This window comes from Sphaerodactylus townsendi, linkage group LG02 (assembly GCF_021028975.2).
Source record: "Sphaerodactylus townsendi isolate TG3544 linkage group LG02, MPM_Stown_v2.3, whole genome shotgun sequence".
Taxonomy (NCBI): Eukaryota; Metazoa; Chordata; class Lepidosauria; order Squamata; family Sphaerodactylidae; genus Sphaerodactylus; species Sphaerodactylus townsendi.
This window is the reverse complement of record NC_059426.1, coordinates 166,529,443-166,549,455: the sequence shown is the minus strand read 5'-3', so window position 1 is coordinate 166,549,455 and position 20,013 is coordinate 166,529,443. Positions and strand designations below refer to the sequence as shown.

Here is a 20,013-nt window from a genome sequence, read left to right as displayed (position 1 = left end):
GCATCTTGTAAGGCTGGATTGGCACCGCAGCAGGAGAGATGGAAGCGGGTGACATCATTGCGTTGAGGTGATGGTCTATGATTCATCAACAACTTGATAATTAAACTTACGTTTTGGGTGACTCTTAAGAGTGTTGTGAGTCTTCGAGAGCAATAATTTCTCTCTCGGCTCCACGCTGGATGTGATGTTGTGCACTGCTGTGATGCTGAAGCAGTGGTGTGGAATGGGGGTTGAGGTCAAGAGATCTCCAGGAAGACGTGGCATCTCTGGTGCATTACCTAATATGAGGAGGCCCTGATTTAATAATTTGTGTGTATCTTGCATATAGTAAAATGGCAAGAGCATGGATGGGCTTTGAAATTTTATACAGTGGAACCTCGGTTTTCATTGCCTTTGGTTTTCATCAGTTTCAGTTTTCATTGATTTTTTTCAGTGAAAATTTTGTCTCGGTTTTCATTGATTTGCCTCGGTTTTCATCGATTCTCAGTAAGGTGCAGGGGTTTGTGAAAAATCATCCGGACAAAGCTGTTGCAGGCCGTGTCTGCAGCTTGTTTAATGCCAATGTCTTGCCCCATTTCAGACAAATCTTGAAGAGCCGTCAGAAACAGACCTCTTTGGACAGCTTTTTGGTGCGACATTGGTCCATTGGCTCTGAAGCTGGTCCTAGTGTTATTGTTTGTAACTGTTTTCAGCATTAAACACTATGTTTATTCACCCAAAAATGTGTTTTGGGTATGTTTTTTGGAGTGCCTAGAACAGATTAGTTGGATTTATGTTGATTCCTATGGAAAAGTTTGCCTCGATTTTCATCGGTTTCGGTTTTCATCGATTCTTTTCGGACGGATTACCAACGAAAACCGAGGTCCCACTGTATTGTGAACCCAGTTCTGGGGGTGAAATATTTTTTGTGCTGACAACATAGCCCCAAAATGCTACTGACTGCTGGCAAGTTTCCTGCTTCTCCTGGGAAGTTTGAAGGTGATCTGAAAGTGGGATTGCTGTTTCATTTTTGGTGTACAATCTGTTCTTGCTTCTGGAAAACATACCGTGTATACTCGTGTATAAGTCGCCCCGCATATAAGTCGAGGCACTTAATTTTACCACAAAAAGCTGGGAAAACTTATTGACTCGCGTATAAGTCGAGGGTGGGAAATGCAGCAGCTACTGGTAAATTTCAAAAATAAAAATAGATACCAATAAAATTACATTAATTGAGGCATCAGTAGGTTAAATGTTTTTGAATATTTATTTCAAAGAAAAACAGTCTAGCTCTGTAAGTGGAAAAGAGGGTCAACAAGAACAATATGGTATCAACAATAACTTTAAAAGTACAAAAACCTTAGTTCAATCATCAACCTGCTTAAAACACAAGAGTTAAAATCCTTCAAAAACTGATTCCTTATCATCATCTGTAATGTCCAAATTTCTAACCCAACTTTAGATTTTTGCAAGAGGGATATTACTCAGAAATGGAAAATCTGATTATTAGCTTCCATTGTAAACAATGGGGATGGAGCACCTCTTTAGGGGATCAATAACTCTTGGGATCCCCTGACCCAAACTTCACCCAAACTCTGGTTGGTGGAATCATAAAGAGACTCTCCTGATGAGACCAGCCAGGTTTGGTGAAGTTTGGTTCAGAGGGTCCAAAGTTATGGACCCTCAAAAGGGTAGCCCCATCTACTAATAGCTGCCATTGAAAACAATGGGGAATGGGGGCACCTCCTTTTGGGGTCCATAATTTTGGACCCCCTGAACCAAACTTTACCAAACTTGGCTAGTATCCTCAGGAGCGTCTTCTGAGGGTACCCTGAAATTTTGGTGTTGATAGCATAAACACCGCGCCCCCTACTGGCCGGCAAAGTAAAAACACACACAAAAAATTAATGACCCGCATATAAGTCGAGGGGAGCTTTTTCAGCATTAAAAATGTGCTGAAAAATTCGACTTATACATGAGTATATACGGTATCTTTTAGTAAGGTTGCAAAAACCTTTTGGCCAAGAAGAAAAAGTGAACAAATTAGTATCCGTGCACCCTGGAAAATAAAATGAACTTTCAGCTCTTAGAAATGTTCCTGCTTCTTAGACCAACATGTGTTTGGGTGTTCATTTAATTGCACCTTTAATTATTTTTATAAGCTTCTTCTAAATATCCTACAGTACCTAGAAGTCACCATTGATATACAGTTCTGCTTTGGTATTCTTGAGAAGTGGACTTTGCATAAATTTGAAAGCTTTCAACTTGGCTCAGGGTCACATTCTTGTTTCCCCGCTGACTTGGGTAAAAATACTGTTAATCTTCTAAAATAGATCAAGGTGATAGCAGGTAATGCTTTTAACGGAAAGGACACCAAGCATCAATTGGGGATGTAACACATCAAACAGTCTAATGAGAAGGATTCTTTATTGTTTATGTATTGTGTTAACCATTTAAATGCTACAAGTGTTTGGGGTTGGGTTGGCAGAGAGTACCTCAGCTTGAAACAAGTGCAGAGATGGAATGGAGTGAAGCGTCAACAGTGCAAATGCTGCTGCTGTCCCAGTAGGTGATTCCTGTGTACCTAGTAACCTTACCTGTCCAGCAGGAATGTCGGTCACTATAAGAGAGAGACCTGAAATAAGGCGCCAGGGCCAAAGACCTGTGATGTTTCTAACAGATAAGAAAGTAGAGCCTCTCGCTCCTTCGTTTCTTGCATAGGACAGCCAAAAGGCCATCTCACGCACACCCACTGGCCCCTTCCGCACATGCAGAATAATGCACTTTCAATCCACTTTCACAATTGTTTGCAAGTGGATTTTGCTCTCCGCACAGTAAAATCCAGCTGTAAAGTGCATTGAAAGTGGATTGAAAGTGCATTATTCTGCAGAAGGGGCCACAGTCTTGAAGTCGGAGTGGAGTAGAAATTGGCATTTGCAGGGGGGAGGCTGCCGATAGGAACTGGATGTTTTAACCTTCTCCATTTCGCTTGGTTTCTGAGATTCTCCCCTCACTGCCTTGGCATTGCCATGAAACACATCTGGCAAGTGAGGAAGGTGGGGAGGATCATAGGGGGGAAGGGTTTAGAAAAGAGACAATTAAAGGGGGACAGCCAGCCAGCATGGTTAAGGTGGCAAACTAGGATCTGGGAAACCCAGGTTTGAATCCCCACTGGTGCCGTGGCAATTTGCTGGGCGACCTTGGGCCAGTCACACACTCTTAGCCTCAGCCCTGGCAAGTTTTGGGATGGGATGCTTCCTAGGAATACAATATGGTGTGACATAGAGGCAGTGGTGTAGTGCCAAGGGGGTGGGGTGCACACAGCGCACTGGGCATGCACCGTGCGGGGGCGCACATGTGCCCCTGGCACCATTCCCCGTCGCTCCGGCCCTGCGTGGAGGCCAGCAATGGCAAACCACCTCTGAAAATCTCTTGCCTTAAAAACCCTATGGGGTTGCCGTAAGTTGGCTGCGACTCGTCCGCTTTTTCCACCGGTCCAAATGCACTTCATCGGATTCAGGGTCTTTAGAAGTTCTGTGAACCTTAAACCATTAAAGCCAAACTTCCCTTTCCAGCTCCTGAGCCAGCTGTCTATCTGTTCTCAATCTGCCGGAGAGGGAAGCCGGGTGTTATTAATAATGAATGGAGAAGGGGCTAGACTGCAGCAGTATGGATTTTTCTTTATGCTCTTCCAAGTCTTCAGAGCCATTTCTGTAAAAGAATCTTCAAATCCCCCCCCCCCTTCTTTCTTCCCACCCGTATGTCTGAGGGTCAGTTTTTTGCTCTACTTTAAAACCATTTTTTTTTTAAAAAAAATTGGAAATTCTGTTCGCTCTAGAGGGTTAATTCTTTTAAAAGCACAATATTATAGGGAGACGTTTTGATTTTGGAAAGACTAGAGTGAACTGCAGCTGTGATCAAAGCGGCGCGAGCCATCAATTAAAGATGTCTCTTGGGACGTTGCCCTGTTTTAATGCATCGCTCTCCTTTCTCCGATTAGGCCAGGCGGTATTTTTAGTCTTCTCCTCAACTCCTTTGTCTGGAGTGAGCTGATACAGTGCCCTCTTTGTTGTCACTCATTGCATTTTCATCGACTAACAGGAAAGGGGTTGGTGGTTTACCTCGATTCCTGAAGACAAATTTAACATCGCTCCTTTCTAGGTTCCTAGCTCAGCTGTTTGTGTCCTGCCACCCGAGCCTTTTCTGTTCCTAGCTCTTTACCCTTGCGCTGCGTGCCAGGGAACCACTTTGTACTCTAGCTGTACCTACATTCAGAGGTGGGATCCAGCAGGTTCTCACCAGTTCCTGAGAGCGGGTTACTAATTATTTGTGTGTGCCGAGAGGGGGTTACTAATTGGGTTTGCTTTTCCGTTAGAAAGTCCATTAGGTCCAAAACTCATAAAGTCCTGTTGTTTCCTTTGTGGCTGGTTAGCGAAGGTAGAAAACGGGATAATTCTCCCTGTTGGGCTGTTTTAAAAACATGTTTTAGAAATATGGTAAAGTTCCTTGTTTAAGGAAAGTGTCCTTCTTTTGATTTCTAGAAACAAAATTAAGTATTTGAAAGTATTATTTGACAGACAATCAATTAGAGGAGGAGGAGTTGTTTCTGTTGGCAGTAGACGATAGGACTTGCTATAATGAGTTTAAATTATGGACAGAAAGATACCAGCTGGAAATTAGGAACTTTTTTTTTACAATAAGAGTTTTTTACAGTAACAGAGACATTATTAATGCCCCGCCCCCGGAATGCCTGGCCACGCCCCCGTCATGCCCCGCCCAGCCCCATTGGCGCTACGCCACTGTTTGAATCCCACCACCATGGGAACCTATTACTAAAATTTTTGGATCCCACCACTGCCATTCATCTTTTAGAAGAGTCTTGTCAGATAACACCTTCTGTTGCTGCTTCTTTGGCCCCTGAAACCCTTCTCTTGTGGGCTCAAACAAAAAGATTCAAGCACAAGAGTGGAACGTGTGCAAGATATGCATTTGTGGCCCTTTTACAGCATGGTGCATTGGTTAGAGTTCAGCAACTAAGACCCCGAGAAACCCACGTTTAGATCCCCACTCGGTTGAGGAAGCTTTCTGGATGACCTTGGGCAAAACCTATACCTGGCCCCCACCTACTTCCTAAAAACCCTTGGTGGCCACCAGAAGGGAGGGTGATGGGCCCTAACCTATTCACAGGTTTGTTGTGAGGAAAAAGTAGTGGTGGTGGGGAGAATTTCTTTTGGGGCTCCACTGGAGAGACAACTGGAACATAAACATGTAATGAAGAAGAAGAAGAGTTGGATTTATATCCCCCCTTTCTCTCCTGCAAGGAGACTCAAAGTGGTTTACAATCTCCTTTCCCCTCCCCCCTCACAACAAACACCCTGTGAGGTGGGTGGGGCTGAGAGAGCTCAGAAGAACTGTGACTAGCCCAAGGTCACCCAGCTGGCGTGTGTTGGGGTGTATAGGCTAATCTGAATTCCCCAGATAAGCCTCTGCAGCTCAAGCGGCAGAGCGGGGAATCAGAGCGGGGAATCAAACCCGGTTCCTCCAGAACAGAGTACACTTGCTCTTAACCGCTAAGCCACTGTTGCTCCCTGTATTAATAATGATTAAGGATTAATAATAAATAAATGATACTTCCCCAGCATCTCCAGTCAATGGCTAGCTAAGCCAAAAGTTTGGAAAAGACTTCTTCTATGGAGTGTTGAGGGGTTTCCAGGCTGTATGGCCATGTTCCAGTAGCGTTTTCTCCTGACGTTTCGCCTGCATCTGTGAAGATGCCAGCCGCAGATGCAGGCGAAACGTCAGGAGAAAATGCTACTGGAACACGGCCATACAGCCTGGAAACCCCTCAATACTCCAGTTATTCCGGCCATGAAAGCCTTCGACAATACTTCTTCTATGGCTTGGGAGCAGAGTAGACCTGCTGCTGATCGTGGCTGGCGAATGCTGAGAGAGATCTGACAATCCAACGAAACACATTCTGATGAGGAAGCAGGGTTAGTGTCGGTGACATTGGATTAGTTCTTTTTCCACAGCTCCTATAAGGCTTTGCTGATATGCTGAACTCAGTGAGGAATGCTGGCTATCGGAAGGAGAGGATATTTTTCCGGCCCTCCGTATCTTTCCCCTCATTATTTCAAATAACGTACGGCTGTCGGAGCTGGTCTGTGAAGCCTGTCGACTGCTTTCGCTGTATCACACTGTCATCGATAGTTCAATATTTATCCAGACAAGTGCTCCAGCTGACCTTAATCCTGTCCTTTAAATGGATATCGGTTCTCCCTGTGCTTTGCCGCCCCGCCCCCCCCCCCGGCCCCCCATCTCTGCCTTTGCCGTGGCCGTCTGCCAGAACTGATGAGCCAAGAAAAGGGCTTGGATGAATTGGCGCCATCTGGACAGAATGGCATGAAGTGGTCGTGTCGGGCAGGGGAACGGGTAGGGTGGTTAATGAGCCACCTTCAAAGAGTCTGGCTTTAGTGCCACGGAAATGACAAGAGCGTGGCTTAGTTACTTTTCAGCGAAGCTTCGTTCTCAGCTGCTGCTTTGGGCCTTCATCTGTGTTGTGGCTGCTGAATTGCACAGCTTGTTTTGATGGTGCAAATAAAAGTGCATTTCTCATATTTTTGCCCGGTTCCTGGTTTTGCATCTTTAATTTAATTTAATTCTGCTGTTGCTGAGGAGGGAGCGGTATTAAAGTCCCGCCTTCTGACCAGTGAAGATCCTATTTAGCAATCCTTTTGAATTATGAGGTCTCACCAAGAGGAAGAAGAGTTTGGATTTATATCCCACCTTTCCCTCCTTTATGGAGACTCAAAGCGGCTTAAAAGCTCCTTTCCGTTCCTCTCCTCACAACAAACACCCTGTGAGGCAGGTGGGGCTGAGAGAGTTCCGAAGAACTGTGACTAGCCCAAGGTCACCCAGCAGGAATGTAGGAATGCGGAAACACATCTAGTTCACCAGATAAGCCTCCACCACTCTGGTGGAGGAGTGGGAAATCAAACCTGGTTCTCCAGATTAGAATCCACCTGCTCTTAACCACTACACCACGCTTGCTCCCAAGCATTGCTACATGCATTTCCAACATAGTTGAATCTTCATAAGGACTAGGAGCATAGTTGGATTTTTTAAAAAAGGAAACTGAGATTTCCAGGAAACTGAATTGTGTGGATCATGTGACTTTTCAGTGAGGGAACTACCTTTTGTGAACGGCTCCTATGCGGCTGTGGTAGCGGTTAAATTACATTGTCGCATCTGCATGGACGCATAGAATTGGCACCCCTTCCTGGCAAGCTGCCAGTTCCACAGTGTGCGCAAGTTCAGCCGACCCCTGCGCACCTGGTTGAGTCATTTAAACATTACCTGGGCTCACAGAATGGAGGTTTCCACATCGTTTGGAAAATGCTTGAAAGGGCCTCTCGGTGTTTTAACGTTATCATTTAATCAGTCCTGCACAAAGCCTGACTGTGACCGTGGGAGGCACAGTTAACAATTGCTTGCGCAGGCATGTGTGAAAATACGTTCCTAACCACGCTTAAACAGAGTGTTCTACATCCTCTGGCTCAGATCTGTGGAGATAAGGGAGCATTTAAGCTCTGGGCCCCCTTTTCAGTTGCTTGGCCCAGGTGAGCTCTTTTGGTCAGAAAACACCTCACTGGTGCTCCTGTTTGTGTACTCAGTCCTCTTTTGGAGGCACACAACAAGGGTAAACATTAGGCCCAATGACCGCTGAGGTAGAAGTATCACACAGACATTCTTACAGGGACGGCTGTAGGAATTTTCCAACATGAGAAGTGGTTCCGAGAGCCTGTAGGGGGGGTCTCAGGATAGGATTATGCAGTAAGGAAAATCCTTACTTTCCTAAGCTTATTCTGCTATTCCAAGGTGGCTTTGCGTGGCTTTCCATAAGGTACTGCATAAATTATTAATACTAACAATAAGCAATTCATAAGCATAAGCATTTTATTGTCATTGTGCACGCACAACGAAATTTACAGCAGCATTCCTCAATGCACACAATTTCAGACTCATACATCATCCTCACTTTCCCCTTCCTCCACCCATCCCTACACAGCCCCAAACACATCAAATTCAGTGTACATCGTGGAAGGAACTAATTAAAATTAGAGAATGGATCAACAACTTTGTATTCTTCCTTCTTAGAGCATGTTAAGAAAGAGGTGTAGAAAGAGGTGTTGCAACGTGTGTACAGTTTTTATCATCAGTCTTCACTGAAAGAAAAGGCAGATTTAGATGTGTGCGGAATATTTGATCTGGGGGGATAGCAAGTTGCATTCTGGGAAAATTAGGTGGACAGGAAGACTTTATAATCTGCAAGTATTTTTGATAACTTTTTTTATTTTCCTAAAATTGAAATTCATTGTTATAGATAAAGTAATATGTGAAACTTGTTTACATCTGTTAACATCTGAACTTAAAACTTTTTAAATTCCAATTGGCATTTTCAAGCCTAAATAAGACCTAAGATCTAAATACAGCATTTTTTTTCTTATAGAGTTTACCCTTGTTATCTCAGATAGTCAGGTCTTTGGGTGATGTCCAAAAAAAAATAAATCCATTTTCTTCCATACTCTGTGTATGATCTACTGTGTACCAAAGATGTCAATTTTGCCATTGTTGAATATTCCGTTAGTTTGTTCATTCATTCTGTAAGATCTGGGTCTGCTTTCCATCTAGCTGCCAATACAAGTCTGGCAGCTGTCCCCTTGTATTTAAACAGTTCATTATACACTTTTGGTACATTATTAGGCAAAATATTTAATAACATATTTTTTGGATCTAATACAAACTTCAGCTTCAGTATGTCAAGACCTGATAAGTTCAATGGTCTTGTCAATTCTCCAGGAGGGAGCCGAAGATTATGGCAAGATTATGGCAACTGTATTGCTCCTTTTTCACTGGGGCTATTCGCCTGAAAGTTAGTCTTGACAAAGAATCCTGTAGCATAACCTGCTTGATCCTTGAACAATAAATAGAATTTGTTTTAAATTGAGTCCATTTATTGGAAGATCTGAGGGACACAACACAGTATTGTTTCCAGGAAAAAATGGAATCTGCAAGTATTATACAGTGGAACCTCAGTTTTCGCCAGTAAGCTGTCTGGCGATGCTTGGCGAAAACCGAAACCGGCGAAAACCGAAGCTACACTGTTTACACATGCGCTAGGCCAGTGGCCATGCTGGAAGGGGCTGATGGGAATTGTAGTCCATAACATCTGGAGTGCCAAAGGTTCGCCACCACAGTGCTAGGCAAACAGCATAGCCAATTTACGCAAAAAGCGTAAATTTACTCAAACAGCGTAGCAGATTTACGCAAAAAGCATAAATTTACGCAAACAGCATAGCAGATTTATGCAAAAAGCATAAATTTACGCAAACAGCATAGCAGATTTACGCAAAAAGCATAAATTTATGCAAATGGCATAGCCGAAAATGGAGACGCCCGGCGAAAACCGAGGCAACAAAATGGCCGGGGGCAACCGGCGAAAACTGAAACCGACGAAAACAGAAGGCGATGATTACCGAGGTTCCACTGTAGTTGATACATGCTTTAAAGACTTATGCACACACAAACACAAATAAAACTTTGTGCGTAACTCGGGGATGATGGATTGTGGCCCATTTAAGATGTTACTTTGAGGTTATCTTATGGCGTGTATTGAGAGTGTGCTCTGTACGAAGTGATATTTGCATAGAATGAAATGGTGACGGCATGTATGAGAGGACTGTGGACAGAATTCCTGCTATACCCAATGAACTCTGTTTGAAAGTCTATCTTATTGAGGAGGAGGCATTCATTGAACCCATTTATGAGAGGTTTTTATGTCTTTCAGAGTATGACCAAGTTGGAGTTGCAATGTTGCAATGTTGACCTGAATTAATATTTTTAACAATAACGAAACGGCAGGTTTATGTTCTTAGCAGCGTGTCTCGACAGCTTTGTATTAGAGCTCTAGGAAGGGGACTGGATTCTCTTCTAGAATTTCTGAAATCTGGATTTAAGCCTAATGCGCTGTCATTCTAGCTCTTCCTTGACGATGGAGCCAAGTCCTAAGCAGGTCTATCAAGAAGTCTGATTTAGCCAAAAAGGGAAGTGTTCTGAGGATTGTCGTCTACGATTAGGAGATTGAGGGCCAGTCTGTGTGGGAATTAACTGTGGACTAAGGAGATCTGTGACTAAGGTTATGAACTGTGTTTAACTACATGTTTTAAAAAATAAAAATTATCAAGGACAGAACCCTGGCTATGTCTGCACATAGTTAGATATTGCTGTTCTGCAGCAATTCTGCTCCTGGATTTATTTGTCCATACAGGAAGAAGCAGGAGCTGATATGATTACAGTAATGCAGTTTCCAATGAAGTGTGGATAGCCAATGCAAGAGCAGCGTGAATTTATGGTCAGGAAACAGGTGCACTCTAATCTGCAGAACCGGGTTTGATTCTGCTCTGCCCTTTGAGCTGTGGAACGCTTGGTGGCGTGAAATGGTTAAAAGAACGGAGTGTACTCTATCTGGGAACAGGATTTGATTCCTCGGCTCTGCCGCTTGGGCTGTGGAAGCTTATCCCTGAATTCCATTTTAGCCTAGCCACACTCCCACCGCATGCAGCTGGATGGCCTTAGGCTTCCGTCTGGTTCTTATTCTGAAGGCTCTCCTCAGCCCCACCCACACCTCTCACAGTTGATTGTTTGTTGTGAGGAGGGAAGGGAAAGGAGTTTGTAAGCCCCTTTGAGTTTCCTACAGGAGAGAAAGGGGGGATATAAATCCAACTCTTCTTCTTATCTAGTGAACCAGATTAGCTTGTGCACTCCAACACAGGTCAGCTGGGTGACTTTGGGCTAGTCACAGTTCTTCGGAGCTCTCTCAGCCCCACCCACCTCACAGGGTGTTTGTTGGAAGGGAAAGGAGATTGAAAGTCTCCTTACAGGAAAGGGGGAATATAAATCCAAACTCTTCTTCTTCTTAAACTCAGATTTGAGCCTTAGCGTTTGCAGTGAGGGAGTGTTGAAAGCTCTAGGTATTTAAGCAGGGAGTGATTGACTTGCGTAGAACACAGTTTAGTGAAATGCGTTCCCTGTCTTCCTGAAAGGCATTTTAAGGAGTAAAGATGTTCTCTATTGTCTAGAAGAGATACTTTGGCACCTTCTACAATCGGTTATTTTTTGTCTTATGACACCTTCCAGGAAGTTAACTACAAACTTTTAACTTTTGCTTAAAACATTTTTTTCCATCTCCAGAGACGACAACAGGATCAATCATGACCGCGACCCCCCTCACGCGGCCAGCCATGTCGTTGGTGGGGTGAGGGACTGATGCCAATCAATAGAGGATTGGAGAAACCCTTGAGGATGACAGTGTGAGGCCAGGAAGAGGCAATTACTCAGGTATTGTTTGATTGATTGATTTAAAACATTTATCAGCCACCTGTCTCTTTTGTGGGGTTTTAATGATTCAAAGACCATAGAGCCATTTACTATGATTTATTTAACGATTTGAGATTTATTGATTTTATTTGTGCTCTGTTTGTATATTCATGTTCACCGCCCATGATTCCTCTGGGAGGAAAGCGATTATATAAAATGTAATAAATAAATAAAATAAATAAATAAATAAATAGATAGATAGATAGATAGATAGATAAATAAATAAATAAACAAACTCTCCCTTGCCACTTATGTTATAAATAAAACATTATTAAAAAACAAAGTCAAAACAACAACGGTAAAACCCGTGAAGTGTCACCGTTTGAAAAACTCCAGTTGGAAGTGGTGGAAAGTGGCAACAAGCTTTTTGCCACTCCATAGGATTTTCAGGGCAAGAGATATTCAGAGGTGGTTTGCCTTTGCCTGTCCTCGGTAGCAACTCTGGAGTTCCTTGGTGGTCTCCCATCCAAATACTAACCGGGGCCAACCCTACTTAGCTTCTGAAATCTGACAAGATCAACCTAGCCGACCAATTCAGGTCAGGGCATCCTTCCCATATATCTGAATTTAAAAATCTGACTTCCTTTTTAAAAGGCCCATATTTGGTTCTGTTTTGTTGTTGTTTTTTGCGACCAGGTCATAGCTAGAGGCGGAGCGACCAGGGGACTGGGGAGTGCGCATTGCACCGGGCGCATGCCAGGGGGTGGGGTGGAAAATCACCCGCGGTGCCCCACTCCCCTGCCCACTTGTGTTGCCCCCCCTGCGCCCACTCTTACCTTATTGAAACAGTGCAGGCTGGAGAAGCGGCCTGTTCCCTTCAGGGTGAAAATGGCCTCGTGGGAACTACATTTTGCAGGAGACCTTGCGAGCCCTAAGGTCCCATGGGAAGTGTAGTTCCCACCAGGCCATTTTCAGCCTGAAGGGAACAGGCCGCTTTTCCTGGCTGAACTAAGGTGAGTGGAGGGCAGGGTGCTGCTGGGGGTGGGAAGGGGGGAACACAGAGTATGCACCGGGTGCAGTATGGCCCAGCTACGCCTCTGGTCATAGCAGACTTATGGCAACCCCCCTAGGATTGTCAAGGTGAGAGACATTCAGAGGTGGTTTGCCTTTTCCTGCTTCTGCATAGCAACCCTGGTGTTCCTTGGTGGTCTCCCATCCAAGATCTAACCAGGGTTGATCCTGCACTTCTGAGAACTAATCAGATTAGACTAACCAGAACAATCCAAGTTATGGCAAAAATAGTAAAATAGGGAAAGGAGAACTCTGAACAACTTGGAGGGGGACCAGGGCAAAAGGGGTAACAGGTAGACATCAAGTTAAAATAGTAAAAGCAATCTACCGTTCAGTGTCTAAAGCACAGCAGTCGTGGCATCTGCAAGCGCATACTTAAGTACTGTCCTCTACCCTTAATTTTTTTTTGTTTTTAACTTTTAGAAAGAACTAAAGAAATCGGCCCACATGAAGAAGAAATCAACGGTAACATCACTGGTTACAGAGATTCTCAAGGTGACTCCATCTATGCCTTCCGAAGAGAACCTAGTTATTTTGAAATCCCAACGAAAGAATTCCAGCAGCCAATGAAACCTCCAGAGGCCCAAGTCCACGAGATTCCCACCAAGGACGTCGACACGGCAGTGCCGCCCGTGGTGCAAAGCCACGCCTCTTTCACCATTGAATTTGACGACTGCACTCCCGGCAAAATCAAGATCAAGGACCACATCACCAAATTTTCGCTCAGACAGAAAAGGAACCTTGCCAAGGAAGCTGCGCACGCCGAGATGATTTCGGCAGAGAACAAAGTGGCCGACTGGCTGGTGCAGAATGACCCCTGCCTCATAAGAAGGCAGGCGGCGGGGGATGATGTGTACAGCACCAAGAGCGACCTCCCAGTGCACGTGAGCACTCTGAAAGGTAAGCACGGAGGTTGCAGAAACTCCTGCAAGGGATCGGGTGAGGGATCCTAGTTTTAATGAAGATCAAGAATGCCACGTTAAGAAGAGGAATCCTGGCACTGAATGCCTTCCTCTTGCAGTTTTCTCGCATGACTTCAGGCGTGTCAAATAATCAGTTTCTTGCAAGGTTAACATGGGACATATTTGAACTGGATGTTCAAGGGAGCTTTTCCCCACCTGTGCAAAAGCATCTTGATGTTTTGGTTCGTTCAGGCAAAAGGTTGCTTTGTTTTCTCGTTGAGACATTCATATCTTTAAGTTGTGCAATTGTACACACCAGCGTATCTGTACTTGTTGTGCAATTGTACACACCAGCATATCTGTACTTAGATACACATATCTTTTCTGCAAAACGGGAGGTATAGCTAGTTGCCTGTCCTGGAGCTTTGGGCATTCCTCCACAAATTGCAGCTTCATTGAGGGTTTGTATAGTGTGGAGCTTTGTCATTCCTCTATTTTTGGGACATCGTAATTTTTCCACAAAGCATATAGTTTTTGATGGTTCTTTGTGGCTGAGTGCATATCCTCTGTATTTTTTACATTATAATACGAGTCTATTTTTGTAAGAGTAAACTATAGTCTTTTTGAAGTTGGCATTGACTGTAGTTTACTTACACAGTTTTATGTGGTGACATTTGCTCGTTCTGGTACTGTGTACCCCGTTGCACTTTATTTGCTGTTGTAAATCAGAACGTGAACAAGTAGAGGGCAGGTGCAAGTTGCTGGAAGGTTCTTCCAGATGGCTCAAGCAAATCAATTCCAGCTTGGTTAAAAATCAGGCTGGCGGATCAGTAATTGAATCATAACCTTTGCATAAATGTTAAAATATCTGAGTTTCCAGGTCCGGCAGATCCTAGTGCAGTGAGACTGATGTTTTGTTAACGAAACCCCGAATCAGGGCGACTTTAATTGTGCACAAACTTTACAGGTAACAGACACGAGGACGGAACACAGAGTGATTCGGAAGACCCAGTCGCCCCCAAACCGGAGAAAGAGTCGGTTGTCCAAGAAAATATGACCGAGCAAGCCAAACTCCAGCGGCAAATCCGGCGTGACCCTCAGGAAATGCTCCACAACCAGCAGGCCTTTGTCATTGAGTTCTTTGACGACGACACTCCTCGGAAAAAGAGGTCTCAGTCGTTCACCGCTAGTGGCCACTCCACCCAAAATGAGGTGGATCCCGCCCTGAAGGCCAAGGTTGAGAAACGCAAAATCACTGCACCCGCTGAGAAACCCGGGAGTTCTGCGCCATCATCACTCCTGGCCCCTGTTGGAGCTAAAGGGCCGAGCAACTCTTTCAACACGCCAAGAGCCGGCTCCTTTAAGAGGGAGAAGACGGAAGAACGGATCAGCTCTTCCTCATCCTCCACCTCAAGGTCGTTGGTCAAAACTCACGGCAGCGCTGGGCGGAAGTCGAAAATCACTCAGGATTTTGCGGCCGAATATCTCAAAGAGAGCTCTCAGGCTGTGAAAGCTGTGGAGAAGCCGTCTCCCGTGCCCACGTCTCTTACCCCTCGGGTGGTGGTGGCCTCACCCCCAGAAGCAATCTGTACGCCCGTGGTCGATCCGAACTTGATCAAAGCCAGGAAGCACGAAGAAGAGGATAGCTTGAGCGAGACCGGCACCTACACCATCGAGACTGAATCGCAAGATAAAGAAGTGGAAGAAGCTCGGAAAATGATCGATCAGGTAAAAAAATATATTAAGAGGTAGGAAACGTTGACGAACAAAATGCTTGTGTTGGTTTGCTGTTGATTTTTTAAAAAGTAATGTTTTATGTAAAGAAATGAGAGGAAAGAAAACTGTAATATCTCAAACGGTTTTGAACACTAGACACTTTCAAGCTCACATCATGGATATTTCCATGCGCTGTGAAATTTCTTGCCAATGAAAATCCAAGTCAGATACATCCTAATTCCTCTGAAGAGCTGGGAGTCTCAACAAAACAAAGAAATCTTTCACTTTTTCAAAACACAAAAACAACGACCCTTCTGTAAGGATTTTTCTCCTCCTTCTTGTGTTTCGCAAAGCTTGACCTAGTACTTGTTACTACATTTATTTCCATTCTTTACAGTCTGCCTTTCTCTCTGAGATACAAGGCAAACTACATAGAGTGAGTCCACACAATCAACAGGATGGATGTTCAGTATACAATGTGATAGGATTTGGGGCGTAGAACCAACTAGAAATCTAAAAAAAAAAATCGCCAACAGAAACTGAACTGAATTGAAGCAAAGTGCAATTGCTAACGTAACACATTAAATGACGCTAAATTACATAGCAAGATTCAGCTTACATTGATGTTTAACCAAACTGTGCCATGGGTGTGAAGGCAAAGACGGTCTGGTGCAAATGCAGCACTCCCGATCTGTGACTGTGGCTAGTGGATCTGGAAGAAGGCCACTGGATCACCTTGTTCCCCTTTGACATGAATGCCCATAACCTTACATCAAAGCGACCGCTAACCCCAGTTAAAGTTAATATGATTCTTTCACTGGCTTGGATCAAAACTAGCATTTTCACGGGCACCAGGGCATTCACTAACCTCATAAGCGTGTGATTTTCATGTTTCCCACTAATTGGTTGTTTCCCCACTTACCTGGGTGAGTGGTTGCTGCGCGCTACTCCCAGTGCGCGTCATTTCTGACGCGCACCTGGGCTTCCCCACGACATCAAAAGGCACCGTTTCAAAAGGCGCCAGGAATGTTGCTCGCTGAAGGGGCACAACAGTGGCAGCGTTGGGGCGGCTGCATTGTCTCCGCCCCTGTAATGGGGAGTGCCGGGGGACCCGCGCTACTTGGGGAGAGTAGCGCGCAGCAGCAGGTAAGTGGGGAAACGCTCATTGTTACAGTCCCAAATGCCCCCGCTGAAATCCTGTCTCTGGAAGACCCCATCTTCCCTGAGAGCAGGGTTGTAACGGGGTGGTGCTAGACTGTCACAGGAGAGAGTAGAGGTGAAAATGGCACTCTGAGAATAGAAGTGCTGGCAAACCTGTGAAAGTGTGTCAGGTGTGGCTCCTGTCCTCCCTGGCATCACACCATTCGGGGCCCAAGGCCACACCTGGGCAAGGGGGAAACATCTTTTGATATACCTATCTGTCATATGTTGATGGACCTATTGGAGGGAGGCTTCCGGCAGAAGACTGTCACTTTGCCTTGAGACACTCGGAACTCCATAACAAAGCTCTCCACACCTTGTTGTTCTACTAATCTGTGGGAAGATGGGAGGGGTGTGTGTGTCTGAGCAGGGAAAGAAGGAAATAAATATGTTTGCAGGAACCAGGATCCCCAGATCTGGCTTCCTGCTTCTTGCGACCTTGCAGACAACCCAGTAAAGACTTCTGATTTTATATCCACAATTATTGATCGTTGTACCAAGACCTAACAAGGTGTTAGTCTGGAAGTAGCCCATAAGTAGCATTGGCTATTGTGTATTTTAAATTTTTTAAAAATTGTGTTTTACCATGAAGGATGACAGAGAGGGATGATGCTAAAAATGCATAAAAATATGCAGGCAGCCGGCAAAGAGCCCCTTCTGAGAAGAGCTTATTTTTATTATTTCAACATCATATTCTAATAATAGCTAACTGTCCCTCTTGATAAAGGCGTACGCTCTTGACTAACTAATTATCATACAACTTCAAACGTCATACAAGGTTTTCTGCACAGAAAACATTTTAATATATATAAAAAAACGTTAGTTCATGCTTGTGACTGTGTCTTCAAAAACAGTGATTACAGATTTCTCATGCATATGGATACATTTTGGCCCTGGACCAATACACTCATCTTTGAATCATATCTTCACTTCTGTGAAGTTGGTTGCTCAGACACTTCTGCACCTGAGCCCCAACAAATTACATCAATTGGTAATTAACTGGATGACTTCTAAAATCACACCAGGCCATATAATTATACTATTACTTTGTTTCTTCTTATCCCTTTCCAAGAGTATTCTTGGAACATATGTTCCAGGGTTGTTATTTGGGACCATTTCAATCTGTTGTCTACACAATTCCGTCTAGATCAGTCTTCTTTAAAAAGATGGGACAGAGAGGATTTCCAGTATGAAATTTTTCATTTCTCCCAACCAGATACAAAGCTAGAAAGTGGAGCAGATAGGAAAGCTAAAGCATGAAGCAACATCTGTATATGGTAGCACGATCTTAGAAGTGCTACCTTTTGTTGTTCCTTCATCAGGGTACTGATGGAGAATCTAAAGGGGAAATAAGTGGAGAAAATAAAATCACATGTTGCCTGTCCTGAAGAGAAGACGGCGGTCCACTGTGGTCCAGAACAGGAGAAGAAACAGCTTGTCCAGAGGCAAAGGATTAAAATCCGAAACTCAAACCAACTAGGAAGCTTGATACAGGGTTTGAGGCTTTCACAGCTAGAATCAACTAGACTGGTGGGAGAGCCAGCATGGTGTGGTGGTTAAGAGCAGGGGACTCTAATCTGGAAGAAGAGAAGAAGAAGAGTTTTGGATTTCTATATATGGATTTATATATTGAGTCTCTCCTGCAGGAGACTCAAAGGGGCTGACAATCTCCTGGCCCTTCCCCCCTCACAACAAACACCCTGGGAGGTGGGTGGGGCTGAGAGAGCTCCGAGAAGCTGTGACTAGCCCAAGGTCACCCAGCTGGCGTGCGTGGGAGTGCACAGGCTAATCTGAATTCCCCCAGAGAAGCCTCCACAGCTCAGGCGGCAGAGCGGGGAATCAAACCTGGCTCCTCCAGATCAGAGTGCACCTGCTCTTAGCCATTGCTCTTAGCCACTACGCCACTGCTGCTCCCGGGTTCGATTCCCCTCTCTTCCACATGAGTGGCGGACTCTAATCTGCTGAACCAGGTTGTTTCCCCACTCCTCCAGATGAAGGCTGCTAGCTGACCTTGGGCTAGTCACAGTTTTTTCTGAATTCTCCCAGCCCCACCTACCGCACAAGGTGAGAGGAAGGGAAGGAGTTTGTAAGCCGCTTTGACCTTATGGTTGAGAAAAGCAGGATACAAATCCAACTCTTCTGTTGTTACTGAAGCTGTGTGACCATAGTGAGGTAGTTTACGCTCTTAATGCTTTGCCTGCATCTACGAATAGTGTCTTCAGAGGCCAGCCTCCTTAGATGGCAGCTGTAGATGTGAACAAAACATTAGGAGCTAAAGCTACCAGACCACAGCCAACCCCCCCCCCCAAATAGCCAGTAAGAAGCTTAATTTTAAAGCACTTGATAGAATCATACAAACAATTGTAAAAACCCCAGAAATACAAGCCATTCTGGTTGTTTTCCAGGTGCGAGCTAATTGAAGGTCCATTTATGTATTATTACAGTAGAATCATAATGTGGAATTTGCAGGACTGGAAGTCTTTCCCACTTGGTTATTACACGAATGGGAAGAGAGGACTTCAGTGGGATGACAGAGACCCATATAACAGGCCTTATATGGAGCAGGAGTAGCATAGGAGGTTAAGAGCTCGTGTATCTGGAGGAACCGGGTTTGATTCCCAGCTCTGTCGCCTGAGCTGTGGAGGCTTATCTGGGGAATTCAGATTAGACTGTTTACTCCCACACACGCCAGCTGGGTGACCTTGGGCTAGTCACAGCCTTTCGGAGCTCTCTCAGTCCCACTTACCTCACAGGGTGTTTGTTGTGAGGGGGGAAGGGCAAGGAGATTGTCAGCCCCTTTGAGTCTCCTGCAGGAGAGAAAGGGGGGATATAAATCCATTCTTCTTCTTCTTTTATGGTGACTGTCACCTCTCAGATGTTTCCATGGTGGCTGAGGAAAGGTGCTCCCCTATGAAGGAACTCTTGTAGGCTGACCTGGTTGGAGATTCTAAACAGAGACCTGTGATGGAATAAAAATACGTTATTTTGTTAAAATTTCTGCTTTTGTTTCATCAGGTTTTTGGTGTTTTGGAGTCTCCTGAATTCCCCAAATCGTCTTCACCAGCCTTCAGGCCAGTTATTGGTGAAAAAGAAGAACTGGTATCCCATCAAGTGACCGGGGAAAATGGCTCGAACCCACGGGTGACTATGATGCAGGTTATTGCTTCCAAAGTGGCGAGCGGACATCACACAGAGATGCAGGTGCCACTCCTTGTCAGCTATAATGCCTTAATTTCCTGGCTTAAATCCACAGATCTGTTTTTTTTTCTAACTCTTACAGCTGTAAAATTAGACTTAGATACAAATAGGGGCCCTCAGGAGACTCCCAGGAGAGATCCCACCCACTCTTCTCCCCGCCTCCCTGGTTGCTTCCCACCAGATCTTTCATCTCCATCATCCGTCTTGCCTTAGCTTGCTTGCATCCTCCGTTCTATACCTCCTCTCTTTTACACTCGCTCACCCACTGCTTCTGCCATGTGGCTTGCCTGCTGCCTCATTTTCCTTTGCTCTTTTGGCCGCTGCCGATCTCTCCATCTCACCAGGAGCAGCAGTGCCATAGTGGTTAAGAGCAGGTGTACTCTAATCTGGAGGAACCAGGTTTGATTCCCTGCTCTGCCACTTGAGCTGTGGAGGCTTATCTGGAGAAATCAGATAAGCTTGTGTACTCCAACACACGCTAGCTGGGTGACCTTGGACTAGTCACAGTTTTTCAGAGCTCTCTCAGCCCCATCCACCTCACAGGGTATTTGTTGTGAGGGGGGAAGGGCAA

At 44.9% G+C, this 20,013-nt stretch overlaps 2 protein-coding genes across 2 annotated transcripts in view; both read left to right on the top strand.

Annotated features, from left to right (window-relative positions):
• The window catches only part of LOC125426857 (SERTA domain-containing protein 2-like), a 751,974-nt gene that overhangs the window by 505,361 nt on the left and 226,600 nt on the right, over positions 1 to 20,013 (top strand). The window lies entirely within an intron of this gene.
• Positions 1 to 20,013, top strand: part of CEP170B (centrosomal protein 170B) — a 112,437-nt gene that overhangs the window by 55,346 nt on the left and 37,078 nt on the right. The window contains exons 7-11 of the mRNA XM_048484648.1: positions 11,230 to 11,293; positions 12,205 to 12,209; positions 12,850 to 13,326; positions 14,296 to 15,056; positions 19,260 to 19,445. Of these exons, the coding sequence (XP_048340605.1) occupies positions 11,230 to 11,293; positions 12,205 to 12,209; positions 12,850 to 13,326; positions 14,296 to 15,056; positions 19,260 to 19,445 (1,493 nt within the window). The remainder of the gene's footprint in view (positions 1 to 11,229; positions 11,294 to 12,204; positions 12,210 to 12,849; positions 13,327 to 14,295; positions 15,057 to 19,259; positions 19,446 to 20,013) is intronic.